The sequence below is a fragment of the Eucyclogobius newberryi genome, unplaced genomic scaffold (assembly GCF_026437365.1).
Source record: "Eucyclogobius newberryi isolate DKJ021-1_F unplaced genomic scaffold, fEucNew1.0.hap1 SCAF_15, whole genome shotgun sequence".
Classification (NCBI taxonomy): domain Eukaryota; kingdom Metazoa; phylum Chordata; class Actinopteri; order Gobiiformes; family Gobiidae; genus Eucyclogobius; species Eucyclogobius newberryi.
Window position 1 is genome coordinate 19,050,036 of NW_027315779.1, and position 23,403 is coordinate 19,073,438.

Below are 23,403 nucleotides of genomic sequence, written 5' to 3' on the forward strand. Positions count from 1 at the left end.
ATTTGTGACTGACAATCCTGTACCCATTAGGTCCAACGAAAACATGAATCACGATATGTAAAAAAATAAAAAAAATACAGAATTTTACTGTATGCCTACAAAAAAAACAACAAGAAAAACAGAAAAACAAAAAACGAACACGTTCTTCCTATTTGGTATTGTTTTTGACTTCTTGACTTGTCTTTGTCAGGTCAAGGGTGAGGAGACAAGAGGTTGCCAAATGTCCAGATGCTCACTATAAACCAGGACCACAACAACGGATATCCCGCTTCTAAGGACAGGAAGGCTGCTCTTCCTCTACCAACCCCCTAAGATTAACAGGAAAAATACTAACATCGTAATAGCACTATCATTGTTAACTGCAAAATTCACAAGAAGTAGGTTGTCTTTTTCTTGCCTCTGCAGCACAGACGTTGCATTGCTTGATCACGCATTTCTTGTCTTCACTGGCTCTACCCAGGGGACAGCTCGTATCTGCAATCTGAAGAAAACAAATAAACAGCAGATACTCTTAGTGGGAAGGAAAAAAGGCACTTCAAAAATCAAAATAAGTGATTTCACTCTTTGAACTGGGTCCGTTTGGTTCTTATCGGTCCCATGATTGCCTCTTTTCGCCGCTTTGGTCAGAATCCCCCCATCCTCATTTCCTTCAGAGGCCAGTGCTGTTTTTCATCACAAGGTCAAGGGTCACGTGGTCACTTCTCGAACCAACGCTCAACTTTGACATGACCTTTGACATCTCACTTCAGCTATGCCACTGCCTATCAAACGGCAGGCAAGCATGAAGTAGATATTCTGGTTTCACGTTTTGTCAGTTGTTGCTATTAACACTATTTAAACAGTTCAATTATTTGTAATTCAAGTAACGTGTCTCATGTGTGTAAAGCATCTTTGCACATTATAACAAGTGCTGTTACTGTTGTGTATTGTTATTGGTAGTAGTCAGCTAGCAATTATTATATATTTTGATTAATCGACCAGTCAAAAGATTATTTCTGCTGAACAAAACTATTTTATGATTAAAGAAAGTTGAAATATGGTCACGAAATGCTTCTAGATCGAGCATATTTACGGGCAAAATGTGATATTTTTTAAATCTGCAATGGTTTTTTTTTAACATTTGTGATTTAATAATCTCACGTCTTACATGCGTTTCAGAATTATCTCAACACATTACGATTATTTTCTGTAGTTGACTGATTACAATTGCACGATTAATTGTTGCAGCCCTAATGTGTTGTTCGTCAGTTAAAGATACAGAAAACAGACGTAATAAAAGATAACCTAAGCCTACTTATTCGTGGCCAGAAGGAGTCAAAGCAAATTCTTCAGCATCTCCACGTCACTTCTCCTCACTATAAACTTATAGAGGAATGATGAATGTAGTGCTCTTTGTATTATCCTTACGCAATTTTAATTACACTTTCATAAGAGGACATTTTATCATCCCGTGGCAGTTGTTTGAGTTGTGCAACTAGCTCCATGATCCTGATTTGAAGTAGAGAAAGTGTAAAGTGTGTAAAGTGTTGGGGATTGAGCAGCACACCCTGACTCCTGTAATCTGTCCAAATAAACAGTGTTCCTCCCTCCCCCTGGCTCCGCAGCGGGGCTCTAGGGTTATCAGGCAAAACCCTCCACTGCCCCCCTGCTCCCTCTCTTTCCCTCTCACACATACATCAGTCCCGGGCCGGCATTTGCATTAGCGGCCCACAGGATACACGCACACACACACTCCATATCTGAGAGTGGAGCGGTGAGGAAACAGAATGTCAGGGAAGGAAGTACTGAAGCCTGTAGGAAAGCACTATTTGGTTCAAGTCTGACTCAGGACCGCGCGGGCCAGTGTGTTCGAGGTGCAGAGGGCATAGCTGATGGTCTGAGGACTGCTGTGCTCAAAGAGGAACCACCACTGGACGGGAACCTCCAGGACGACTCCAGAGAGGGAACAGTCCACTGCCCAGCTGCCACCAGCGGGACACAGGCTGCAGACACAGTGAGTTCCATAAGGACTAGACATAATAACTTTCAATGTGATTCTTATTGTTTAGGGGGGGGGGGATACTTTAAAAACATTTGACAAAGTGTACACTTGAGAGGCCACCAATACCACTATGTCTTTAATATGTGAGTACATTTCTGTAGTAATACCCATTTTGAAATAATGCAATGCTCACGATCGGGCCTGGTGATAGGTTTTCAAATGATACAAGTTACTATGTACTATGATACTGTCAGCTTCTGCGAACAACAAAAATGAATAACGAGCAATATTTTTTTTTAAACAATATATATATACATATATAATCTTTTTTTTTTTTTTTTTTTTTTTACACAAAACAAGGCTTATTGCATCCCAGACAAGACCCCAGACTACTTATGTAGGCTTGTGATTGGTCAAATGTGACGCAGAGACTGGTTCTCACACATCGACTGTATATTTAGTTTGGACTTTTTTCAACAATGTCCAGCTGTTTGCAGCTCATTGTTCACATTACTAGTTTATCCTGGAGTTAGGAGGTGGGGTCATTGTAGCCCATTTCCTCCCACTTACAGTGGGCCAGTTATCTGTGGAGACTTTCCACACCTTTCAGCACGGTATTTAAGGAAAAACATTATCTAATCCATGCAGCTTCCCACTGTTTTGTTGTGTAGTAGTCGTTTAAGCGATTTAGACATAATAATAATATATTCATATTAAACATGATTGTAGGTGAACACAAATGTGCAGAACAAAAATATTTTTGAAGTATGAAAGAAATATGTACTAATGTTTTGTTTTGACAGTATCGCACCATGAGTTTGTCACGAAACGGGACACTGGAGAAGTCAGAGCAGACACAGTCGGAGATGAGGAGCCCCTCCAGAGCAGGGTCAGGGGTCGTGGTCCCCCCTCCATACTCAATGGGGGGCAGTGAGGCGGATAGCCCCCTGGAGTTACGTGGATCTCTGGACTGCTGGGCCTGCTCTGTGCTGGTCACTGCTCAGAACCTCATCATTGCTCTCATCAACGGACTCCTGGCCAGCATCATCTTTGGCACCATCCTGACCCCGGCACTGACTATGATCATATTCGGCTTCCTCTGCCATTCCACCGTGAGTCACTCTGTAAAGGCTATTTCTATACTGCAGGTCAGAGACGGGAAGGATATGAGATGGAAGGTCAGGTAGGCCGCGGCTTTGGAATGCCACTGGCACATTGAAAAAGAAAATGTTTTTACAACAATTTGACACTGTTTTCTAGGGTCTTATTGGATTTTCGTGAACACCAGTTAAATTTTTGCAGCTGTGGCTACAGTGACCTCTGTCCTATGGCCACGGGAGTGTGGCGCCACAAATATGGGCTTGATTCTTTTCTAATTTGAGTGTAAAATTTGAAGGATACAGTTAATGTATAAATTCGTCCAGTTATTGACATTTTCTGCTTATGTATTGCTCAACACACGACAGTGTAAGAAATCTAAAAGTAATAGCACAATACTATTGGTTAAAAATGTGTCTTTCTTTCTTTGAATGTACTGAGTGACAGTATATAGTTGTGGCTAGATGTTTACTGGCAGTCAGTGTCAGTGTAAATGATGGTGTGTGTGTGTCTCCAGGTACAGCCTCACGGGACGTCGGTGTACTGCTCGGACTTGCTGGATGATGGGGGCTGTGTGGCTCTCTTGGTGGTGGGCTTTCTGCTGCTGACCCCTCTGTTGGTTTTGGCTTTGGCTGCGTACTGCCGATTGGCCCGTCATCTGCAGTTGGGTCTGTGTTTCATCCCCTACAGTCGTGCTGTGTACAAGAACCTGCCTGCCTTCCGTCACAGAGGTGCAGGGGGGTGCTGCAACCAGCAGGGGGCAGCAGAACGAGAAGCCAAAGGCAGTGTGTGGGTGTGAGGGGATCACCCTATGGACACCAAAAAGTAGTCTAGCTCTTTTTGAAACCTTTGTACAAACACGTGATTTTTTTTACTACCTACATGCTATTTTTTTCAGTGAATATTTTTATATTATGTTTGTTAGTATATCGTTCATACAATAAACAAACAGAAGGAACAGTTCTACTCTGATTTTTTGTGCTCACATTATGGGTCAGTGCATTTATTACAGGAACTCAATTCATTGGAGATAAGAACATCCAGAACATCACATGCGCTCGCTTGGTGCAGTCTGTGCTTCCCGTGTTACCATGGGATCTCTCCAGGTTCTCTGGCTTCCTCCCACCGTCCATGTATTAGGTAAAATTGGCAACTGTAAATGGCCCCTAGTGAATGGATGTGAGGATAAATGTTCGTCTGTCTCTGTGTTAACCCTGCAATGAGCTGGTCCCCTGAACCCAAAGTCCCTAAGGCCCAAAGTCACTGGGACAAAAAAAATCATGATTATAAGGACCCTCTGGGACCATCCACTACTTTCAGTGACCTTTATTCTGCAGTTGTAGTGTGAAAACACTAGATGGCGTCACACACACCCAAGGGCCCAGAAGAAAAGGAATCAATGCTCCCCCCTTTTTTCAAATTAAAACATGAACCTCAAACATTCAAAAGTGATAAAACCTTTATTCATATAAATTACAAATATACGGTTAGAGGGTGTTTACACATTTATTTTGTGAAGAATAAATCACCAGTGTCCTGTTTTATATTGTGCTTGTATTACATTATACTGGTTATGTTTTGTGACTGGGTTAACAGGGCTGGTTGTTGATGTTCACTAACAGATTGTGATGCTGGGCTTTGTACGGAGCTGTGAATGCACCAGGAGCCAGCGTGCCACGTCCATCTCCATCCACTTGGCCCATGATGATGTAATCAGAACCTTTGAGAGAGAGAGGAATAAAATGTAAATTGTCATACAAATGTTTAATGTACTTTACATTAAATGTATGTATCAAATCCACTGCAGGACCTCTTCGGAGCAATGGGCACTTTCTGCACTTTGACACCAGCTTCAATGACATAGTCTCCCCCACTTCGGAGATTATAAGTCGGCCTGATTTGTATGTCCTGATGAGGGACAAACCCACATTGACAGTCCCACGTGGTCCAGGAGATATAGAGCTGATCTTTCCAGTTATGACTGCAAAATAGTATAGTGTGTGATCAGTATTTACATACATGAGACATCAGTCTTTTGTTCCTAAGAGAAGATCTTACCAAATTCACTTGAACAGAAACTGGTTTTAATAGTTCCGTCTCTTTTGCAGGCTTTAGCACAAAGAGGGTTCTGGGAGCCTGCAGAAATACAAATAAGTGTAATGAGCCAACTCAAGATTGCTGTCAATAAATTCAATCGTTGGCTTTAGGTTGTACAGTACTTAGAAATAAACTATAAAATCACAGATCATTAATTCACCGTTTGTTCATCATAAAAATGAAAAATGTATTTAAAATGGCTAAGTAATAGAAATGGGACAAATTACTTTTATTGTACTTAGTTTTATTTCTGAAAGTGCTATACATTCCTGAACCTGTATGACCCAGAGTGAATTTATTTAGAATAATCACAAGTTAGTCTGGGGATGAGGGAGCACTCCAGTCCCAGTAATCCTGTATTGTTACTTGCATGCATGAATCAATCAAACTAATGATAACTAAATATCCATTGTAGAAAAATGTTCAGTTGTAGTCTTATCTTACTCTGAGTAAGCCCCGCCCACTGGCAGATAACTTAAGCACAACAACAAACAGTAAAGTGGACTTTTTAGTCATCACACAACACCTAATACACATGATTTTAGACTAGAGCGTCAGGTGAGCACGTCACAAGTTGATCCATAATAGATCCATAGTCGATCCATGGTCAGATGAGAGATACCTCAACATTTGTGAGCTCAGAAACATGAGTAAGTTTAACTACACTCAAAAAACTCATTGTCATTCTGATCTTTAGCACATTATTCCATTTAAACCTTGAAGCGCATGTGGTCACTTCTTACCTGGTTTTCTTCCATTTGGCCTTGTGATAGTGGGCTTCACTGGTGTGGGCTCGGGCGGAGGAGGGGGGATGTACTTTGGAGGCTGTGTGGTTGTGACAGGTATTCTAGGTACAAACAGTCTGATTGCAGGTATTGGGAAAGTTCTTGTGTTGGTGTGGGAGTCTACTGATGGTATTGAAGCTCCACGAGGGAAGCTGGTGTACTCAGCCAAGAATCCATCTGAGGTCACGCTCAGGTCAGATACAAACTGGACCAGCAGTACATTACCGCTGGTGACTATGGGCCTTGGACACAGGAGATGAATTACTGCTTGGGTTTCACAAATTGTCTCTGGGCCTGTTTTAGTGCGGCTTCCACAGAAAGTCTTAGTAAAATCAATGTATCCGTCTATTACATTACATTACATTAAATATTGTCTTGTGAAAAATAAGAATCACCAAAACATGTACATTACTTACAGTGGAGCTTGATCCCCACAGTATTTCCCAATCAGCTGTGAATCGTCTCTCTCTCCTCCATTATAGAAAGCCACATAGTCAAATCGGCAGTAAGTATCAGCTTCCAGTACAAACTTATCAAACTTGACCTGGATCACCTAGTGTCAAAACAGAGGTAAGAATGCATGAAAATGTCAGTCTAGCATTATGGCTGTGAACTCTACTGTGAACATCAAAAAGGACATATCTATTCTGTATGACTTCTCATCTCTTATGATTTCAATGGCACTAGCAAACAATTGGAAGCTTGAAATTAGAATAGTATTCAAGCCTCTTTTACAAGCAAATTCATATTTCTAATTAGTAAATAAGGTTCATAAAGTGACACACTCTTTTTTATCATCTAAAAAACACAGAATCTAAGCAGAGCCTTACATGACCACCTTATGTGTTAAATGATTCTTCTGAAATCATAATTAAGTTTGTAAATTCATGTCATTCAGCTAAAGACGTGCGTGTGTGCCAGACCATGTCAGGCTCCACAGTAATGAGCCAGGAGCAGCTGGTTCCTGGTGGGTACTTGTCATTGGGCCAGTTGGGAGTCATGATCTCTCCCTGGGCTTTGGTAATCTTCCCTCCGCAGGTTTGCTGTTCTGGATCAGACATGAAAGTCAGTAACAGTAAGGATTAAATATCATGTTTTGATGAATAATTTAGTGATCCTATAAACGGCTATATGATGTTCACTGTCAGGGCAATGTCAACTTTGAGAGCGCTCCAAGGATTTCCTGTGATCCAATAAAGTGGTGTCAAGTTCAATTTGACGAGTTCTAATAAGAAATCACATTAAATAGAAAAAGTTGTTTTGCCTGAGAAAATACTGAGGGCTTTATCGTAGATGGTATAAGAGACCACTTAATATTAGTCACTCAAGTCGCCTCATTAAATTTCAAATTGTGGTGGAGTGAAAAGATAAATGTGTACAACTTCTTTAGCTTTTACAGATTGAAATCCAGACATTTCCACAATGACTTCCATGTCCATTCAAGAGGTACAAGCACATGTTTTGTTTTTGCTTTAATACCAGAAACGTACACGTTGTTCTGTATGTTTAAGTCAAATTAATTCTTAAAATATTCTCGATGTGGAATCACACCCGTTATGTACCTTTATGTGTACATAGCGTATATTGCATGAACCATTTGAATAAGCCTTTATTTGTCCCACAATGGGGAAATCCCGAGGTTGCAACACAAAGTAGGTACAGAAGTGAATAATAACAGAATAACAGATAACTTATAAAAAAAAACACTCTTATAGAAAAGCTCTTATAAAAAAAACTCTTAGACTCTTACTTACCATCAACATAAGGTTTTGCACCACTAAAGAAGGCCACAAACCCTCTTCCCTGTGTAGCTTCATCAGAGACCATCTCCAGCATCATGGTGTTGGTGGTGGAGATGAGATTCCCGGGTCGAAACGTCCCACAGAAGCGCCCCAGTTTCTGCACCAGGTGGGAGTGACTGTTGAACACGTCCAAATAGTCATATTTGCACTGTGAGTCGGCTTCCAGGTCAAAGATTCGGAAAGACAGAGTGACTATGTTGCCCTCAGGGACCTGGAAAGAACCAAGAGCAGAGAATGACTGAGGTCCAGTCAACAGGCAGTAACGTTTGTGGTAAGTGACTCACTGTGATGCGCCACGTGCATTTACTGTTGGGTTTGTAGAAGTTTGGGAAGGCCTCACTACCGATAAAACCTGAGTCTGCCACCAGGTCTCCTCCACAGGTGAACGCAGGCCTGAGAATGGAGAGGAACTTCATCTGTAAACTGCTGTACTGCAAATTACTAACACTAGACATTGCTGGTGATGAATTGGGGGGAAAAAATAGATTCAATTTGAAAGTTTTTTCTGTAGTTTACTTACATTAATATGTATTCAAGAGGTGCATTTTAATGAAAAGATGCTGGACTAGAGCCCAAACCCTACAAAGAGAGAGGACATGTTGCAGAGCAGCTGATCACACCCAAGTCTCTCTCGCTTTCACCCATGGACCAACAGCCAATCAGAAATGGTATTGGGAGAATTGGGTGGGGCCAATACCAAGCAGTGGGCATACAAGCTTCTACCTGTCACAAACGTGCCCTTTTTCCATTAGCCCCGTCTCAACTTAGCCCTGCTTAAACACATTTCCAATCGGTGCTGCCTCCTCAGACCAGTACACTCTTCCCCCTTTGGGCCAAGTCCAGCCAAGTAGAGACTAGGGTTGTGCTCAATATATCAATATCGTGATATATCGTGTTGGACATCTTGGCAATACGTGGATCGATACAGAAATGCGTACCGTGATTCACTTAAACAACATTAAGTCATTAGAAATGGCAGAGTTCTACATTTGACTTAATCATAGGACAGTTGTAGTCTGATGTTAAGCATATTGTGAACATAAAATTCAAATGCATTTTGTTATTAGGCCCGAGCGCCACAAGCTGGCGAGAGGCCTATTGATCTCGTAAGGCCGTGCGAAGCACGGCTGCGAAAGTGCCCACGTAGTGCGCGCGAAATCGAGCGCGAAGCGCTCGCCCACTTCCAAACACTCACTAATGCACTCCTTCACTCACGCACGCCCCGTGCATACTAATTAGTAGTAGGAAAATGGGACATCACCGTTGTAAACGGGCGAAGCCCGTGCAAAAGTGCGCACTAAACGAGCACTTTACATCGAGATGACGACCGCGAAGCGGTCGTCATCTCAATCTATATGGGGATGACGACCGCGAAGCGGTTGTCATCCCCATATAAAGCACTCATTTGCGCTAAGTAGCTCACGAATACGTTCCCCATATCTTGCATGTTCCGAGCATATAAGCATGTAATGCAAAAATTGAACATTATTACTGTATAATGTTATAACTGGAGGGCCAAAAACACAAAGTGGGCGGAGCCCACTCAAAATTAACGAAAGTACCCGTCAGTGACCAGGGACCCACACCATGAGGTAGGAAATGTATAGTTCATGATATTTGAAAAATGGGAAACATTGTTTTCACATCGGAATATTATTCTTTCTTTCTTTCTTTCTTCTTCTTCTTCTCGGCACCAACCCCCCTATTTTTCACCCAGTGAACATTGACGAAAAGTCACAAAAATTAGCACACCTCTAAAAATCGTGCCTCTCTACATTCTGGCTATTTCCTTTTTCTAACATTAAAAAAATTGGCGCGTCAGCGCCCCCAAATGTACCAAAAAAGCATTGAGAGATGGGAAATGACCCAAAAAAAATCTGATCGTAGAATCATGAAATTTGGCGCAGAGGTAGATGGTGACAAGAGAAGTAAAACATATTATTACGGCAACGCCGTCCGCCCAACCAAATGTCGGCCATATTGCTTCAAAAATGGCTAAACATGACTTCGGAGTTTTTCCAAACGTCGTACTTTTACGAACTCCTCCCAGGGCGTTGGCCCTAAAAAGCTGAAATTTGGTGAAAGTGCTACTGAGGAGTGGGACATCAAAAGTTATCCAAATTACATTGATACCTCTCACGGTCTCTGTGCGGCGAAGCCGCAAACTGTAGCAAAAATTTCAGAAATCTCCCAAATTTTACATTTCTGCCGTTTGCGCAGATAAAGTCCTAATTGCGTCAAATTAGAATCAGTTGTTAAACTCTTTGCCCTAAACCTACTTGAAGTGAAATAAATTAATTTGGAGCCACAGCGCCCCCTACAGATTTTATATGGAGGTTAAATATTTAGTTTTGCGAAATTATATGAAATTTGACACACAACTCAATTTTGGCATCCCCATCAAAAAAGTCAATGAGACCCATGTCATAATTGTTATGGCTTTGCCGTAACGATGACCGAAACCTTCCATGTTATTCCAATCGCCAGAACATGTTTACACTTTAGACTTTCACGAACTCCTCTTAGGGCGTTAGACATATTAACCTGAAATTTGGTGAGACTCATCTTCAGGGGTGGACCATCAAAAGTTATCCACATTTTTATTCTAAGAGTCACGGTGTCTGTGCGGCACAGACACCGTGACTTTTTGCCAAGAATTTTGCATTTTGCCAAGAATTCAAAATAAAATTGCTTTCTGATGGTAAAACAAAGGGGAGAAGATGTGAAAGCGTCACAGATTCAGCAGTAGATGTAATAAAAGGACAATTGGGGCGCGTTAGCGCCCCCTCCTCTTGCGGCGTGGCGGCGGCGTGGCGAGGGCCGATCATTGCCGCTTGCGGTTATATTTCTACTTAATTTCAATTAAATTCAATACATTTTTATAATGCCTAACATCACAACTGCAGTTGCCTCGAGAGGCGACAGTGAAAAACAGATTAAATGTTCATATGGACTTGGCAATGTCCCAGCATCCCCTGTCCTTAGACCCTCCTTCTCGGCCAGGAAAAACTACCAAACCTTTTTGGGAAAAAAGTAGAAACCTGGAGAAGTTCCACAGTGATGGTGTGATCTGACTCCCTCGACTTAATCAAAACATAGTTTTATTAAACTTTTAACAGGGATATTAATGATTCAGTACGCGTATCATATCAAGTTCACTGTATCAGGATTTATATCGTATTGTGGACCCTATATTGGGATACATATTGTATCGTGAGAATACCCAGGCTTAGTAGGGACTAAACATGACGTCCACAGAGCGTCAGACGCTGCTTGGGTAAACGTGTAATGTTTCTGCAGCAGGAACACCGCTGTGTCCTCCTTAAACATGCAGCACACTACACGAGTCAAACAGGAACAAACACATAAGAAAGGTCCTGGATACAAGTAAGTGAAACAGTGGATTGTCCTGCCCCAGCACAAATAATGACTGCACAGGTGGACTTAGAACCACTGCCTGTCAATCTCTACAACACCATGGTTCAAGTTGCCAGCCAGGTCAGACACTTTTCAGAAATTTGTGCAAAAACATTTGGATTTGAATTGTCAGAAGATGAAGGCCTGTATGGCATGACAAATCTGTGGATCTTCAGCATTCATTCATCTAAACAATATTTAATCAAAGTATTTTAATGAACAATCAAACATAAGATAAGATAATATATAGTTAAATTAAAAGTTCTATGCTTCATTATAGTTTATAGAATCTCAGCATTCCAGCACTCTCCCATTTAAGTACTAACCAGGCCCAAGACTGCTTAACTGATTGACAAGCTGGTATGGCCATTATATAAATCCAAGGTAAGAGATAAGATAACAACTGTAGATAAAAGGAAAATACACTCTAATCTAAATTCATCGATCAGTTTATTGCATATTCATCTGGTACAGTTTTAAATGGCTGTCTGACTCAGTGCCCTTCTCCACAGGCAGAATACAACTCAAAACACACTGCTACCGAAGTAGTACTGAATACTGAAAAACCTTTTACACAGTTTCAAGTATTCCCACAAAATGCAGCCTTGATTTGAGCACATTCGACAACAGCATGTTGACAATCTGTATTATTAAACAGCTTTGTGTATTTTACTGTGGATCTGGCAAATGTCACTTTCTCAGAGACAGGGAAAACTGCCAAACATTGGTGTTTATGTGAATCTAAGCAAAACATTTATCAATGTTTCTGCAAAAATGCGCCATGAGGCAAACCAACTAACACTAAGAACCTAACCACATAGAAGGAATGCCTCACTCTCAGGTCCAGAGAAAGCCTGCCATTAACAGCCCAAAAACAGTGCAGAGTCAACCCCATGGGGTAGAAACATGCACATCTGGCAATCAAAACACCTCAGGAGCCAGGGGTTAAACTGCTTCAAGAACAAATGTTGGGAAAGACTACAAGGATTTTTGTTTTTCTAGGAATTACAGCAGGATTACATTGACTTTTCTAATTTCAACCGAATGTCTTAACTCTTTGCAACATGCTGAGTGTATGAAATAAGCTGACACTTCTCAATGCAAAACGTACCTGGTTGGTGCAGCCTGCTGAGCCTCGGTCTGTCCCAGAAGCACAGACAAGACCAGCAGACCACATATGCAGTTCCCATTCATGATGATCCTCTCAGGGTTGTATGCCGTAGTAGAAGAAACAGTAATCGCAGTGGTGAATAGTAAAAGGCGTCCCGGGACAGGGGGCGGGATAGTGGATGACGGACAGTGAGAAAGCGCTGCAAGGGGGGATGACGTGAGGCCTGTAATTAGACACAGATGCTGCCGCACAATAACACTGCTTTTCACTAAATGGGCATTGAGGAAAAGTAGATATGATTTAAAGATTGTGTAGAGTTTGTGGAAATATGGAGAAAGCGATATTTGTAATTCTTTCTTCAAATACCAAAGGATAGTCTAAACTGTTGAAGGAGGCCGGAGGCAGTCACCCCCCAAATAGGGTCATAAATGATGACATTCCAGTCGCCACCTTTAATCTGCACAGCAGAAAGAGAGCACAGGAAATGTTGCTGCTTAAACATTGTTATTTCAGACTATAGCTTACAAATATAAACCTTTTCAAATAAATCATAATAATATATGTGGCAGTATAGATTAAGTGTAGTTTGGTAGTCCAGCATTTACTTTAGCATTGAGTAGCTAGTCAAAGTCATATCCTGTGTAAAAAAATTACAAAATGATAATAATAATAATAATAATAATAATAATAATAATAATAATAACAATAATAATAATGCAGGGCTAGTTTACATAAATCAGTAAATTGAAAATGCTAGAAATATACATCTGCATTAGCAGTAGCTAGTAACTAAATTTAAAGTAAATTTACTTAAGCATTGTACTTAAGAAAACTTTTTAAGGGTCTGTACTTTGCTTGTATTGCATTATTGTTGTAGTTAGTCAAGTACTTATTACTTTGACCCCTCTATTACGATTTAATTAAATAAAAGAGGGTAAAAAACAGTTCAGGTAGTAATGGAGCTGAAGGAGTCCTGTGATTTAGGGAAATGTGGTAAAGGGAGATGTAATTATTAGGTTACAGAGCTCTTCAGGACATTCACTTCTTTTTAAACAACAGAACAGTAAGTGAAGTTCCTGAAGAGCTTTCTAACCTTATAATTACATCTCCCTTTACCACATTTCCCTAAATCCCAGGACTCCTTCAGCTCCATTACTGCCAGAACTGTGTTTTTACCCTCCTTCATTTTATTAAATCAAGGAGCTATGGGAGTTTTCCACACTGTTTTCTGCTTCGCTGCAAATTCATTAAAAACATGACTGAAACTTTGATCAAAGTCAGACTCAATGTAAATGTACAATACACAGTATTACATAACAACAGTGACTGATGAGATGAGGCTTGTGCAGTCATGCTGAGTTAAAGCAGGGATTGCATGTGTCTGCTGGGGCAAAGAGGACTTTAATGTGTAGGAGTAAATGACCTTTGCACTTTGGAGAAGTCTTAGCCTACTACTACTCTGACTCCCTAATAATGTGTCGTTTCAGGCAGACTATTTTTTCAGAAGGTAACAGGATGGGAGTACAAGTGAGTGGAAATGTGGATGACTAATAGTTTAGCAGCGAAAATATATTTTCTATCGCATTGTGGAGCAATTGTGTGTTTGTACTTTCATTATTGCAACAAGCATTCCTCTGGTAAGTGTTTCTTTAAGTCTGTCCAAATTGATTTTGTTTTGAGACTAAATAAACACAAAGCATGCAAGCACTTGTGAATTTGTCTGAAAAGGCAATAGACTGAAGTTGACGATTTCAAAACTATAGTAAGTATGAATTATGAATGTATGGTTAGTTCGGCAGCACTGTGCAGCTGACCTCGGATTGTAGGAATGCACATCTATATGTAGAACACTAGGTGTTCCTAACTAATGCAAAAGGATGAAGAGGAGGTGTGGACTTTAATAACATCTGTTGTAAATTAGCACTAGTCAAGTCTCAGTAGGTCCATTGCACTTCATCTGGCCCTGGTTGAGGTTTGGCTCAAGTATTTTGCTCTCTATGATTATATGATCATCTCAGTAACAGTTACAGTTTAATAATGCATCTCTGAAGCAATGAAACATAGCTTTCTATTCATTATCTGGAATGCATGTCTTCACATCTCACAGGATACAGATGGACTATTTAATTTTTTTTTTTTTTTTTTTACTTTGTCCTTTGCATTTTTAAAGCTGTGCAAGTATGAATCCAAGGCAACCTTTCAGAAGCAGTGGGTGAGCACAGTCCAAAGCCCAAGGACAATCTTGATCCAGAAATAACTATTTTAGGATTAGGCATATTTGAGGTTGACTGGGGAAACCGGAGCAGCCAAAGAAAATCCATTTGCATTTATCTGGGATTTTATGCTATACCAATCTTGAGAATATTAAAGTAACAATACATGTACCAGTGACCTGAATAAGTAGACCTAAGGACGGCAGTTGCTCAGTGGTTTGAAGACCAGGTTCTGTCGTTGTGCCCTTAGGCAAGACAATTAACCCACATTGCCTTGTATGAAAGTGGTGTGAGTGTGAATGGTTGGTGGTGGTTGGAGGGTGCAGATTGGTAGCCAGTTGTTTCTATGATAAAAATAATAATAATAATTGTATTAATATTAATATTACTAGGATTATAATAATAATAATAATAATAAGAATTATATAGACCTTTTCTTATCAAGCTTGTTGTTCGATTCCACTATTCATTATCACCTTTTTCCTCTTAACTGTTCTGATTGACCCAAATTCATTTCTGTGCAGATGCAGAACACTCCCTGTTATGGTGACACCTGGTGGTGCAAAACATGAACTACAAACACTGACTATATTATTATCAAATGTAACATCTCGACACAAATGGTCCATTATTGATTAATTACTAGTTAAATCACAGAAGAAATAATGACTTAAAAATTGGAAAATGATCTTGGACAGGAAGTAGGCCTATGTGTTGGAAGTGGATCTTTAGCACCCCCGTGTGGTTTTGTATGGAACTACAGGTTTTGTTTGTATAACGTTTACTGTGACTCAAGACAAGGGCATGACCTAAATGATTTATAATAGGGAGGTCAAGGATTGTTTCAGACCCTTGTGTGTAGTGTTGTTGCCATGCCCTCAGGGACTTAACACTAGACGCTTCTCAAGTGACATTTCCCGAGGTCCACATTAAAAACATTTGTTTTTCTTTTACATATTTGATTCTCATTTGAATTGATGAAACAAATACTGGTACTGTTAATAAATTTATACTTTTCCATACACGTCATAGCAGGTCCCACAAATGCACACTCACAGATCACAGTAAGCACACACAAACTACACATTGTCATGGATACCGTTTTCCAATATACATATATTTCATGATGTTCATCAATATAATAAGACATTGATAGATTTTACACAACAATTATTTTATGTACTTCAATTCTTCATTCAACTTCCCCTGCCTTAATAGAGTCAACCTTGTATAGATTCTAATTCCAAACTGGACAAAAACACAATAAATCTATCAATACATAAAAACAAGAAAGCAACAATACTCTTTACATTGCCCATGAGGGTCCAGTCTTGTCCCTCCAAAAAGGCCAGACAAACAGGGGCAATATTATATGTTTTCACCAACAAAAAATAAATCCTATCCTATAAATGAATTATAATCTCTCCTCTAAAAATAAACATTTTAAACAAAACAATATGTTGTAAGATACAACAACTTTCGTTGTAAACCATAAAAACTATTTTAAGCTTTCTTGACCAAATTAGGTTAAAAATACCTCTATCAACCTCTGTTCTTTTTTACTGTCAGTGCTTACACACAAACAATTCAGCGACATCTGGAGTATTACAAAATTGATGAAAAATAAAAAATAATTTGTTTTGGTTAAAAATCAAACAAGTAGAATAATGTGTAACTTTAGTCCTCCCACAAAACCCTCAGAGACTCAATAGGGTCCCTCCTGATGACTGAGTCCCAATCATTTGGTGGCAACATATGATTGCAGGTAATTCACAATCTGACAGTCTGGTTTAAATCCAAATACATGTTGTAGTTGAATTGGAAACCAACAAATGATTTGAACACAGCCAAGTTGAGATCCCTGAACATTTCTCAAGGCTGACATAAGACAATATTCTCCATCTATGTTTATCCCACTCCATCAAAATGTTTGAAAAAAAGAAGAAAATTACAACAAAATGTGCCACGATTGAACATATGCACACTTTTCCAAACAGACAAAAAAGCAACTGAACCAAAAAACAATAAAGAGCACTCACTTGTAAGTTTCACCATTGTGACTGAGCACTCACAGGACAAGAAGAATTATGAGAAAATTATAGAAGTCCTACCCCAATCAGTAGTGTTGTGTCACTTCAGTGCATCGTTAGCAAGAATGGCTAAACAGGTAACCCTGTCATGACTTTGTATTGCAATACATCCCAATTTACATGTATTATTTTTTACTTATAGTTTGATAAATAATTTTTAAATATTTTTTTTTTTTAAGTCTGAGGATACGGGTCCCCTACCCCCAAAACACCCCCATATTACAACACCAAACAATGCGGCTTTTGAAGCTTTTATCTAGTTAAACTTGGCAGCACTATGAAGACAGAAAAAGAAAGAGTTGTGCTATTAATGTGTCGAAAAAGCCAATCTTCAGACCTGGGTTGCTTCACATCGGGTTATGAGGGGGTCATTTTGGGTTGTCAAAGCATGCTCTTCACAATGATTTGGTTAAATTGCATATATTCAAATGGCACACTCACATACGGTGTAAGGTCCTCAAAGATACAATGGTTAATCTATTTAGGGTCATTTGGACAACCTGTACTTTCTTTCTTGCTTGTTTTTGATGGCAATTGGCAGCATAAGCAAAACAACTGGTCTTTGGTAATATTTTTTGTCTAGATGTGAGGAAGTGGAGGAGATTTTGAAAGGTAAGAGCTTAAAATACCTCTCTCTCTCTGCTCGTGCGGTCAAAGGAAACAACCTGGAGGCCTTCACTCAAAAGATTTAAGCGGCCTAATCTGGTGGGATCAACTAGGGATATTCCCCGAGACAGGGCTATTCTAACACACATACTCAAGCACACCTAAGAGTCTAGATCAGTGCACAAGTAGAGTGGGCTGGTCTGTGGAGCTGGTGGGGAGTTAAAAGGCTACTGTACGTTAGCTTGTCATAATTACTAACAGTTGTTCAGGGCACCTAAGAAACAAACGAAAGCCTCTCCCTTAATGCTTGGCAGTGTACAACGCTTACAGCGATATCATACAAAACGACACAGGCAGGTAAAAAATAACTGACATTTTCCTTTTTACCTGCCTGTTTGACACAAAAATATACTATCATAAAATATATATTCTATTGTTTAAAAAAAGAAAAAAGGCCTTAACTAGAAGGTGAGAGAGAATGCTAATCTTTAAGGTGAACTTAAACCCCAGCCAGCACAATATTGTCTATAGTTATTCCTGGTTTTGCAAATAAGGCTGAATAGATTGTGTCTGTGCTCTTATGGAATGACCAGCCAGAGAGCGCCATCAAAAACAAGGTAGTTTGTGCATTTGAGATTTCCTTGCCTTTCAGCTACCACCCCTCAGAGCAGTGTAAGAGTTTGACCATATTAACTTGAGTACGAGTGACTGGATACTAAGGCCTTTGAGTCAAGGAAGGCTTGTGAAAAAAAACATCTATCACATTATTTTCAAGCCAAGATCCACAATGACATTGCCACAGTACGCTCCTGTGTCTTACGAAATAAACCGTTTTGGACAGAAAAAAACCCTATCCTAACTTAGGCCTATTTATCGATATTTTAATCTCACTATGTGGTTATTATGACCAACATTTTTCGACACATAAGATACTTACAATTACATGTGCTACAGTAAGAACATTTGCACTAAATTGCAATGAAGGAATGTTCTCGAAATAAGACACTACGAAACATTTCAACAAAAGAAACATCTACAGACATTGGTCCGACTGTACTATGGCAGTTTTAAACTCATTTAAAGTTACTGAGGTGTTCAAGCATGCTAAGAGGCAGAAAAAACGTAGAGACTACTGGGGATCAACAGTAAAAGTATACCTGAATCAGACTTAAGGGACTGTGACCGTCACGACTAGAGATGCATTTAGAGATGCATGCACTATGTAAGATCATCAGAGAGAGGGGATTCTCCCTGTAAACCAGCAAAATGTCAAAGTACAATTGGGGGAGAGTTACTGACTGTGTTTCCAGAGATAAACTATGCAACAACATTAAAGAGTAAGACAGATGATGGGAACATGCAAATTACACACTTTGAATAATAGGCAGTAGTTAATGCTGAAGCATACATAAAATTATTACAAAAAATAAATAATTAAAATTACAAAATGCACACACACCGCACACTCACCTACAAAAACAGTATATATCAGAATAAAAGTCTACAAAGAACTACATAATATCAGGTATGTAACAATACTAGCCAATTGTTTTCTTTCCCGCTGTTGCATTGTCACAAGTGTTTGGTTCTCGGTTGGTAGGGCCTGCTGGAAAAGCCGGGAGTACCCAGAGACGGCCACAGACTCACAGGACAGATGTGGGCAGGGTCCAGAGCCAAGTGATGGACGTGGGGGAGCCATGGGGCCCTGAAGGGTGTAGGGGTGGAAATTTATTGAGACTATAGAAGGGAGAGAATCAGAACTCTACTATCAGTGATCATTTTGTCATCAATTTGAGGGTTTTTCTGTTGCAAGGAAGTTGGATCAGACTGGGGTAGGAGTTTCCCTTCTTAGGTGCTGAAATAGACTGTGAAAACATAAAAACAGATGAGAATGTGAAAGTGTCATTAGTGTAGCAGAAGCTCACATTCTGAGCTAACTTTGGGGTTGTGGGGTTCTACCTCAAAGTAAAAATACTTACCAATAATGACGATGAGGATAATCACACATATCACACCCAGGATAATCATCATCTGTTAAAACAATACAAAAATGCCATTAGATTTGATTGACTCTATAAGTCCATTTACTGCCATCTTGTTTTGCATTACAGGTAATGTTAGAATATAAAAAGAAAGTAGCAAAAGCGATGACTAACATGAAGTCTTAAAGTTGAATGCAAATATAACATATCAGAGTAAATGTATCATGATGTGTTTGTACCTGTAACACGTTTATAGGTTAGTACTCACCTTTGCATTTTTCCACCAGTATTTATTCTTGAGTTTGGCAGCACTGGTCTCAAACTGAGAGGCTCCGGCCTGCAGCGCATCAGCCCGGTCGTCTAGTTCAGACAGCTTTGAATCACGTTCCAAAACCTTGTCCACGTTTACACGCATGATATCCACCACCTGAGTAAACACAGTGTCACTTCATCGTGGAACAATAGACTTTCAGAGTACTGCTGTTTGTACAGCTATGAAAAGACACAAAGTGGCTTTAGCTCGAATCACAGCCTTTACCTCATCAACCTGCGCCTGTGTCTGCTGCAGACGGCGGTTGCTGGTGAGGTTGGGAGGGCCCTGGCCCTCTGGGGCAGGGGCTCCTGAAGCTGGGGCAGACCTGAGGAACACGCATTCATTCACTGTTATTGTTGTGTGATTTACTCATATGCAGCACTAATTGCACCTGCTGTGTCTTTTTACTGTCCAAATCCAAAATCCAAATCCACTAGTTTTCTGTAGCACATTTGATCACATACAGAAGTTTCCTAAGCGCTGCACAGCAGATCATGTGAAATAAAAGCTTCTTCATTCTACTACACCAGTTGTTATTCATTTCATTTTATGTATACAGGGAAAACCCAATGAGAAAAGTTCTCTTTTTCATGGGTACAACTACAGACTATCCAAATAAAACACCAATAAAACATTCAATAAAATTACAAATGCATAATAACACACTTATGCATACACAGGAGACAAAAATAGTGTGTGCACCGGTATTTAGAAAAACCTCCCCAAAAAACTGTAAAATCAAAAGAATTACAATAATTAATAACTCAAAACATAAATATAATACATTTCTCTTCTGTTCTTTTTTGAAAATAACTTTTTGTAATTAATTCTTTCTTTCTGGTGATGTCACTGCCTCAGACTGGCTCGTCTTGTTTTTTTCTCTTTCACTTCCCTGTCTTTGCACACGGCAATGGCAGCGTCCTTTGTGACTGACAATTTGTTTAACTAAGCATGTCATTTACAAAGAAAGCGCTACGTTCTCTAAAATGACTTGCCTAATGTTTTTACAGTGTATTTAATGCAAAAAATGAAGAACAAAATCTATATAACTAGTAGTAGTAACATTTTAGCTGTACATGTGAACACTCACGTTAACCAATCAAATTGGTTAGTATTACTAGATTTTAAAACTTGTATTTAGAATACTGTTACAGAATACTGTAAAGAGTGAGGGTAACAAGGTCACCTTTTTACCCTCACTCTTTCCCAATCCTGTAACAACAAATCCTTTTGTAAAAAAAATGTCCATGTTAACTCTGTTCTCACAACATTTTAGCATTTAAATGTCATGACATACAGCACAACTGTTGAGCTCTGTCGCATATGCAGATATCAGAAGAGTTGACAGACAAATTAACTGGTTTATTGAATATGTTTTTACAAATGGAAACCGTGTTCCAGTGGTATTCTTGCCTAACTATTCATAATTGTGGTATTTGCTATAGTTAGACAGGCTGCACGTCCCAGGTTCAGCACTGGAGAGCCACATTTCAGCACTGGACAGCTCCACCCGCCTGCTGTGTCCCAGTGACTGCACCTGGACACAGCGCCACGGCTTTGGTTACTTATTGGCCCTTTATATATGATAGAGGCTGTATTGTTGCCAACTACCTTCCCCAAGTCGTGTTTTGTAGAGTAGCACACCGGGCCTGTGAAGAACAGGGACAGCACCGTGGGTGGGGAGATTCAGTATGTAGTCATGTGGGCACGGAGCCGACACTTACAACCGAATACATACACAATTTACACCAAGAAACAGGACTTTAAAACAAAACTAATCCATACTTCGGCTTAAGTCGTCTTGTCTGTAGGTGACTTATATTTACCAAGCAGATTCTGACATGGGCAACGCGGATGCCACGGCCATTTTCCCCAGCCCATCCTCGGCTGCATCAAGCCAAAAACGTGCGTAAAACTCACACCGATGGGCATTGGACAAAATGGAGACAACTCTGTTTGTTCAAAGTGTCTAAATGCGGTGGTCTCTTTCAGATTTCTGCCCTCGAACCTGAATCGACGACACTGGTCTCCTACCCCCACCCCCCGCTGTAGGTTGATCACCGCCTAGGCCTCATCCACAGCTAATAACGCCCCGGAACGAAAATATGGAGTGAAACCGTGTTCAAATTATGTTCACGCTTTGTATCATGTAGAAGTAATTTAAGTGTGGAGCCGTTTTTTCTTTTTTTTTTAGAATAGGTAATAGAATAGGCTTGATGAAATGCCCTTGCTGAATTAGCCTAATCTTCACCTGCGGGTAGCTCACACGAAAATAACCAAGGACATTGGACGTGTGATCGTATAAAGACATGAAAATGCTGTCGTATCATGAATGAAGCTTAACGGACAGAGCGAGTCCTTTCAAACCAGTCCAAACTGGAAAAGTGCGTGCGTGTTTGCTAAAAAGAGCAAATGAGGGACAGGCGACGGACATGTAGAACTGAGCAAATCATTAAGAGACAATTGCGCGTTAATAAGCTCGTTTTATCTTTCTAAATGCTCCTAGTTTACATCCACGAGGCAGTCTCGATAAATGAACCAGAAAAACAAAGCATAGTCGTGATGTGCTGTAGCCTTGGACTAACACGGGGAAATAAGAACCCAGGCTCCATAAACACTAGCCACTTAGCAGGACATTTCCTCAACCGATGTACATTTCAAATACACACGATACTGTCCTTCTCCGACCCTCTGTACTCACATGTTCTTGTTTGGATTGGATGAAGAGCTGTGGTGAAATCCGGACTGAAAACGTTAGCAGGTTCAGTCAGTGGCTGGCAGATGGATGTGGATTGCCTTGTGCGCTCCTCTCTTCCCTCTGGCTCCCTTCTTTCCGAATCTAGGAGGAGCACTGTCCACCACACAGATATGAACCCTCGCTTCAAACGCCCCTTTTCTTCCTATTTCTACGCCGATGTGACACCTGTAGGCTGTGATAAGTGCCTGGCGCTGTGGCTGTCCTACAGTAATGAAGGTGTAATAAACTGCGCCTGGATTAGCTGGACAAAGATGGCTCGGTGACGTCAATCGCGGCGAGTTTCATGTTGAAATGGATGGTCAAAGACACAGTAACGGGGCCAGTGTGCTGCCCAGAGCTCCCACGCGTGTCTGACTCTGCGTGTTTGGGGACTCTGGCTGTGTTTGGATGTGTTATATTTAATGTTGAGTTTACACAGCATCCCGAGATACTTATGTTGAGCGCAAGTCTACATGTCAACAAAATGGCGTTCGTAGAAAGGGGGTGTGGCAAAACTCCAGTTAATTGCTGAATTATAACGGCAATTTGGATACATTGTGTTTATTTATTTGATAAGACAGGGAAAGGGAACAATATTACAACAGCATTAATCTTAACAGTAGAGATGTATTGTGCCAGGTTGTTGCTTAAGTGTTCATTTCCACTTGTAGTCCTTAGGCAGGGTATAGTCATTAGAAAAATAATACTATAAAAAAAATAATAATCCAGGAAACACTACAATGACCATGTTCTATGACTAACCCATTCATATACATAAAGCTTAGGTTTATCTCAAATTTATTTTCGTGTGAATCATGTTGTCTTACTATTACCACATTGGCTTGGCTGTGTGGCCAACTGCTTATTGTTATTGTTGTTGTTGTTGTTATTTGGTGGGGACAGTGCGTGGTGCAAACGATCCATGGTGTAAACAAACATACATGATGATCCGTTGTCCTACATTCACTCTCACAATCACACTCTAACTCTTAACCCGTCTTTCAGACACGAAAACCGATGGGAACGTAGTGAAGTGTCTTGCCCATGGACACGACGACGGTGCGCACTACCGCCCCCTGTGGCACCCGGCATTACACTGTTCTCCCATCCAAGTACTAACCAGGCCCATCTCTGCTTAGCATCCAAGTTAGGGCCACATTAATTGGTGGAT

General features: G+C 40.3%; 3 protein-coding genes across 3 annotated transcripts; 1 reads left to right on the forward strand and 2 right to left on the reverse strand.

Annotated features, from left to right (window-relative positions):
- Positions 1-2,764: 2,764 nt before the first annotated feature.
- On the forward strand, positions 2,765-4,040 carry tmem88a (transmembrane protein 88 a). Its single transcript, XM_072445573.1, has 2 exons — positions 2,765-3,093; positions 3,597-4,040. Exons 1-2 carry the CDS (start codon positions 2,794-2,796, stop codon positions 3,876-3,878), a joined length of 582 nt encoding a protein of 193 aa, XP_072301674.1. The 5' UTR covers positions 2,765-2,793; the 3' UTR covers positions 3,879-4,040.
- Positions 4,041-4,516: 476 nt separating this feature from the next.
- pcolcea (procollagen C-endopeptidase enhancer a) lies at positions 4,517-12,439 on the reverse strand. Its single transcript, XM_072446538.1, has 9 exons — positions 12,292-12,439; positions 8,048-8,156; positions 7,716-7,974; positions 6,885-7,009; positions 6,378-6,514; positions 5,920-6,203; positions 5,138-5,215; positions 4,890-5,060; positions 4,517-4,799 (listed from the first exon to the last, which is right to left on the reverse strand). The coding sequence occupies exons 1-9, from the start codon at positions 12,372-12,374 to the stop codon at positions 4,669-4,671; spliced, it is 1,377 nt and encodes a 458-aa protein (XP_072302639.1). The 5' UTR covers positions 12,375-12,439; the 3' UTR covers positions 4,517-4,668.
- A 3,058-nt stretch (positions 12,440-15,497) lies between these two features.
- Positions 15,498-22,520, reverse strand: vamp2 (vesicle-associated membrane protein 2). The gene is made up of 5 exons (XM_072446539.1): positions 22,197-22,520; positions 19,721-19,820; positions 19,451-19,609; positions 19,180-19,231; positions 15,498-19,065 (listed from the first exon to the last, which is right to left on the reverse strand). Coding segments are annotated over exons 1-5 (330 nt in total). The 5' UTR covers positions 22,199-22,520; the 3' UTR covers positions 15,498-19,048.
- Between the last annotated feature and the right edge of the window lie 883 nt (positions 22,521-23,403).

What these genes read in the sequence shown, in the direction of transcription:
- tmem88a (XM_072445573.1), top strand. Translation starts at nt 2,794, where the DNA reads ATGAGTTTGTCACGAAACGGGACACTGGAGAAGTCAGAGCAGACACAG. An exon ending in GCTTCCTCTGCCATTCCACC is followed by an intron (nt 3,094 to 3,596) that starts GTGAGTCACTCT and finishes GTGTGTCTCCAG; the next exon opens with GTACAGCCTCACGGGACGTC.
- pcolcea (XM_072446538.1), bottom strand. Translation starts at nt 12,374, where the DNA reads ATGAATGGGAACTGCATATGTGGTCTGCTGGTCTTGTCTGTGCTTCTG. An exon ending in CAGCAGGCTGCACCAACCAG is followed by an intron (nt 8,157 to 12,291) that starts GTACGTTTTGCA and finishes CTCCATTCTCAG; the next exon opens with GCCTGCGTTCACCTGTGGAG. An exon ending in TTACTGTGGAGCCTGACATG is followed by an intron (nt 6,515 to 6,884) that starts GTCTGGCACACA and finishes TTTTGACACTAG; the next exon opens with GTGATCCAGGTCAAGTTTGA.
- vamp2 (XM_072446539.1), bottom strand. An exon ending in CACAGGCGCAGGTTGATGAG is followed by an intron (nt 19,610 to 19,720) that starts GTAAAGGCTGTG and finishes GTGTTTACTCAG; the next exon opens with GTGGTGGATATCATGCGTGT. An exon ending in ACTGGTGGAAAAATGCAAAG is followed by an intron (nt 19,232 to 19,450) that starts GTGAGTACTAAC and finishes TTGTTTTAACAG; the next exon opens with ATGATGATTATCCTGGGTGT.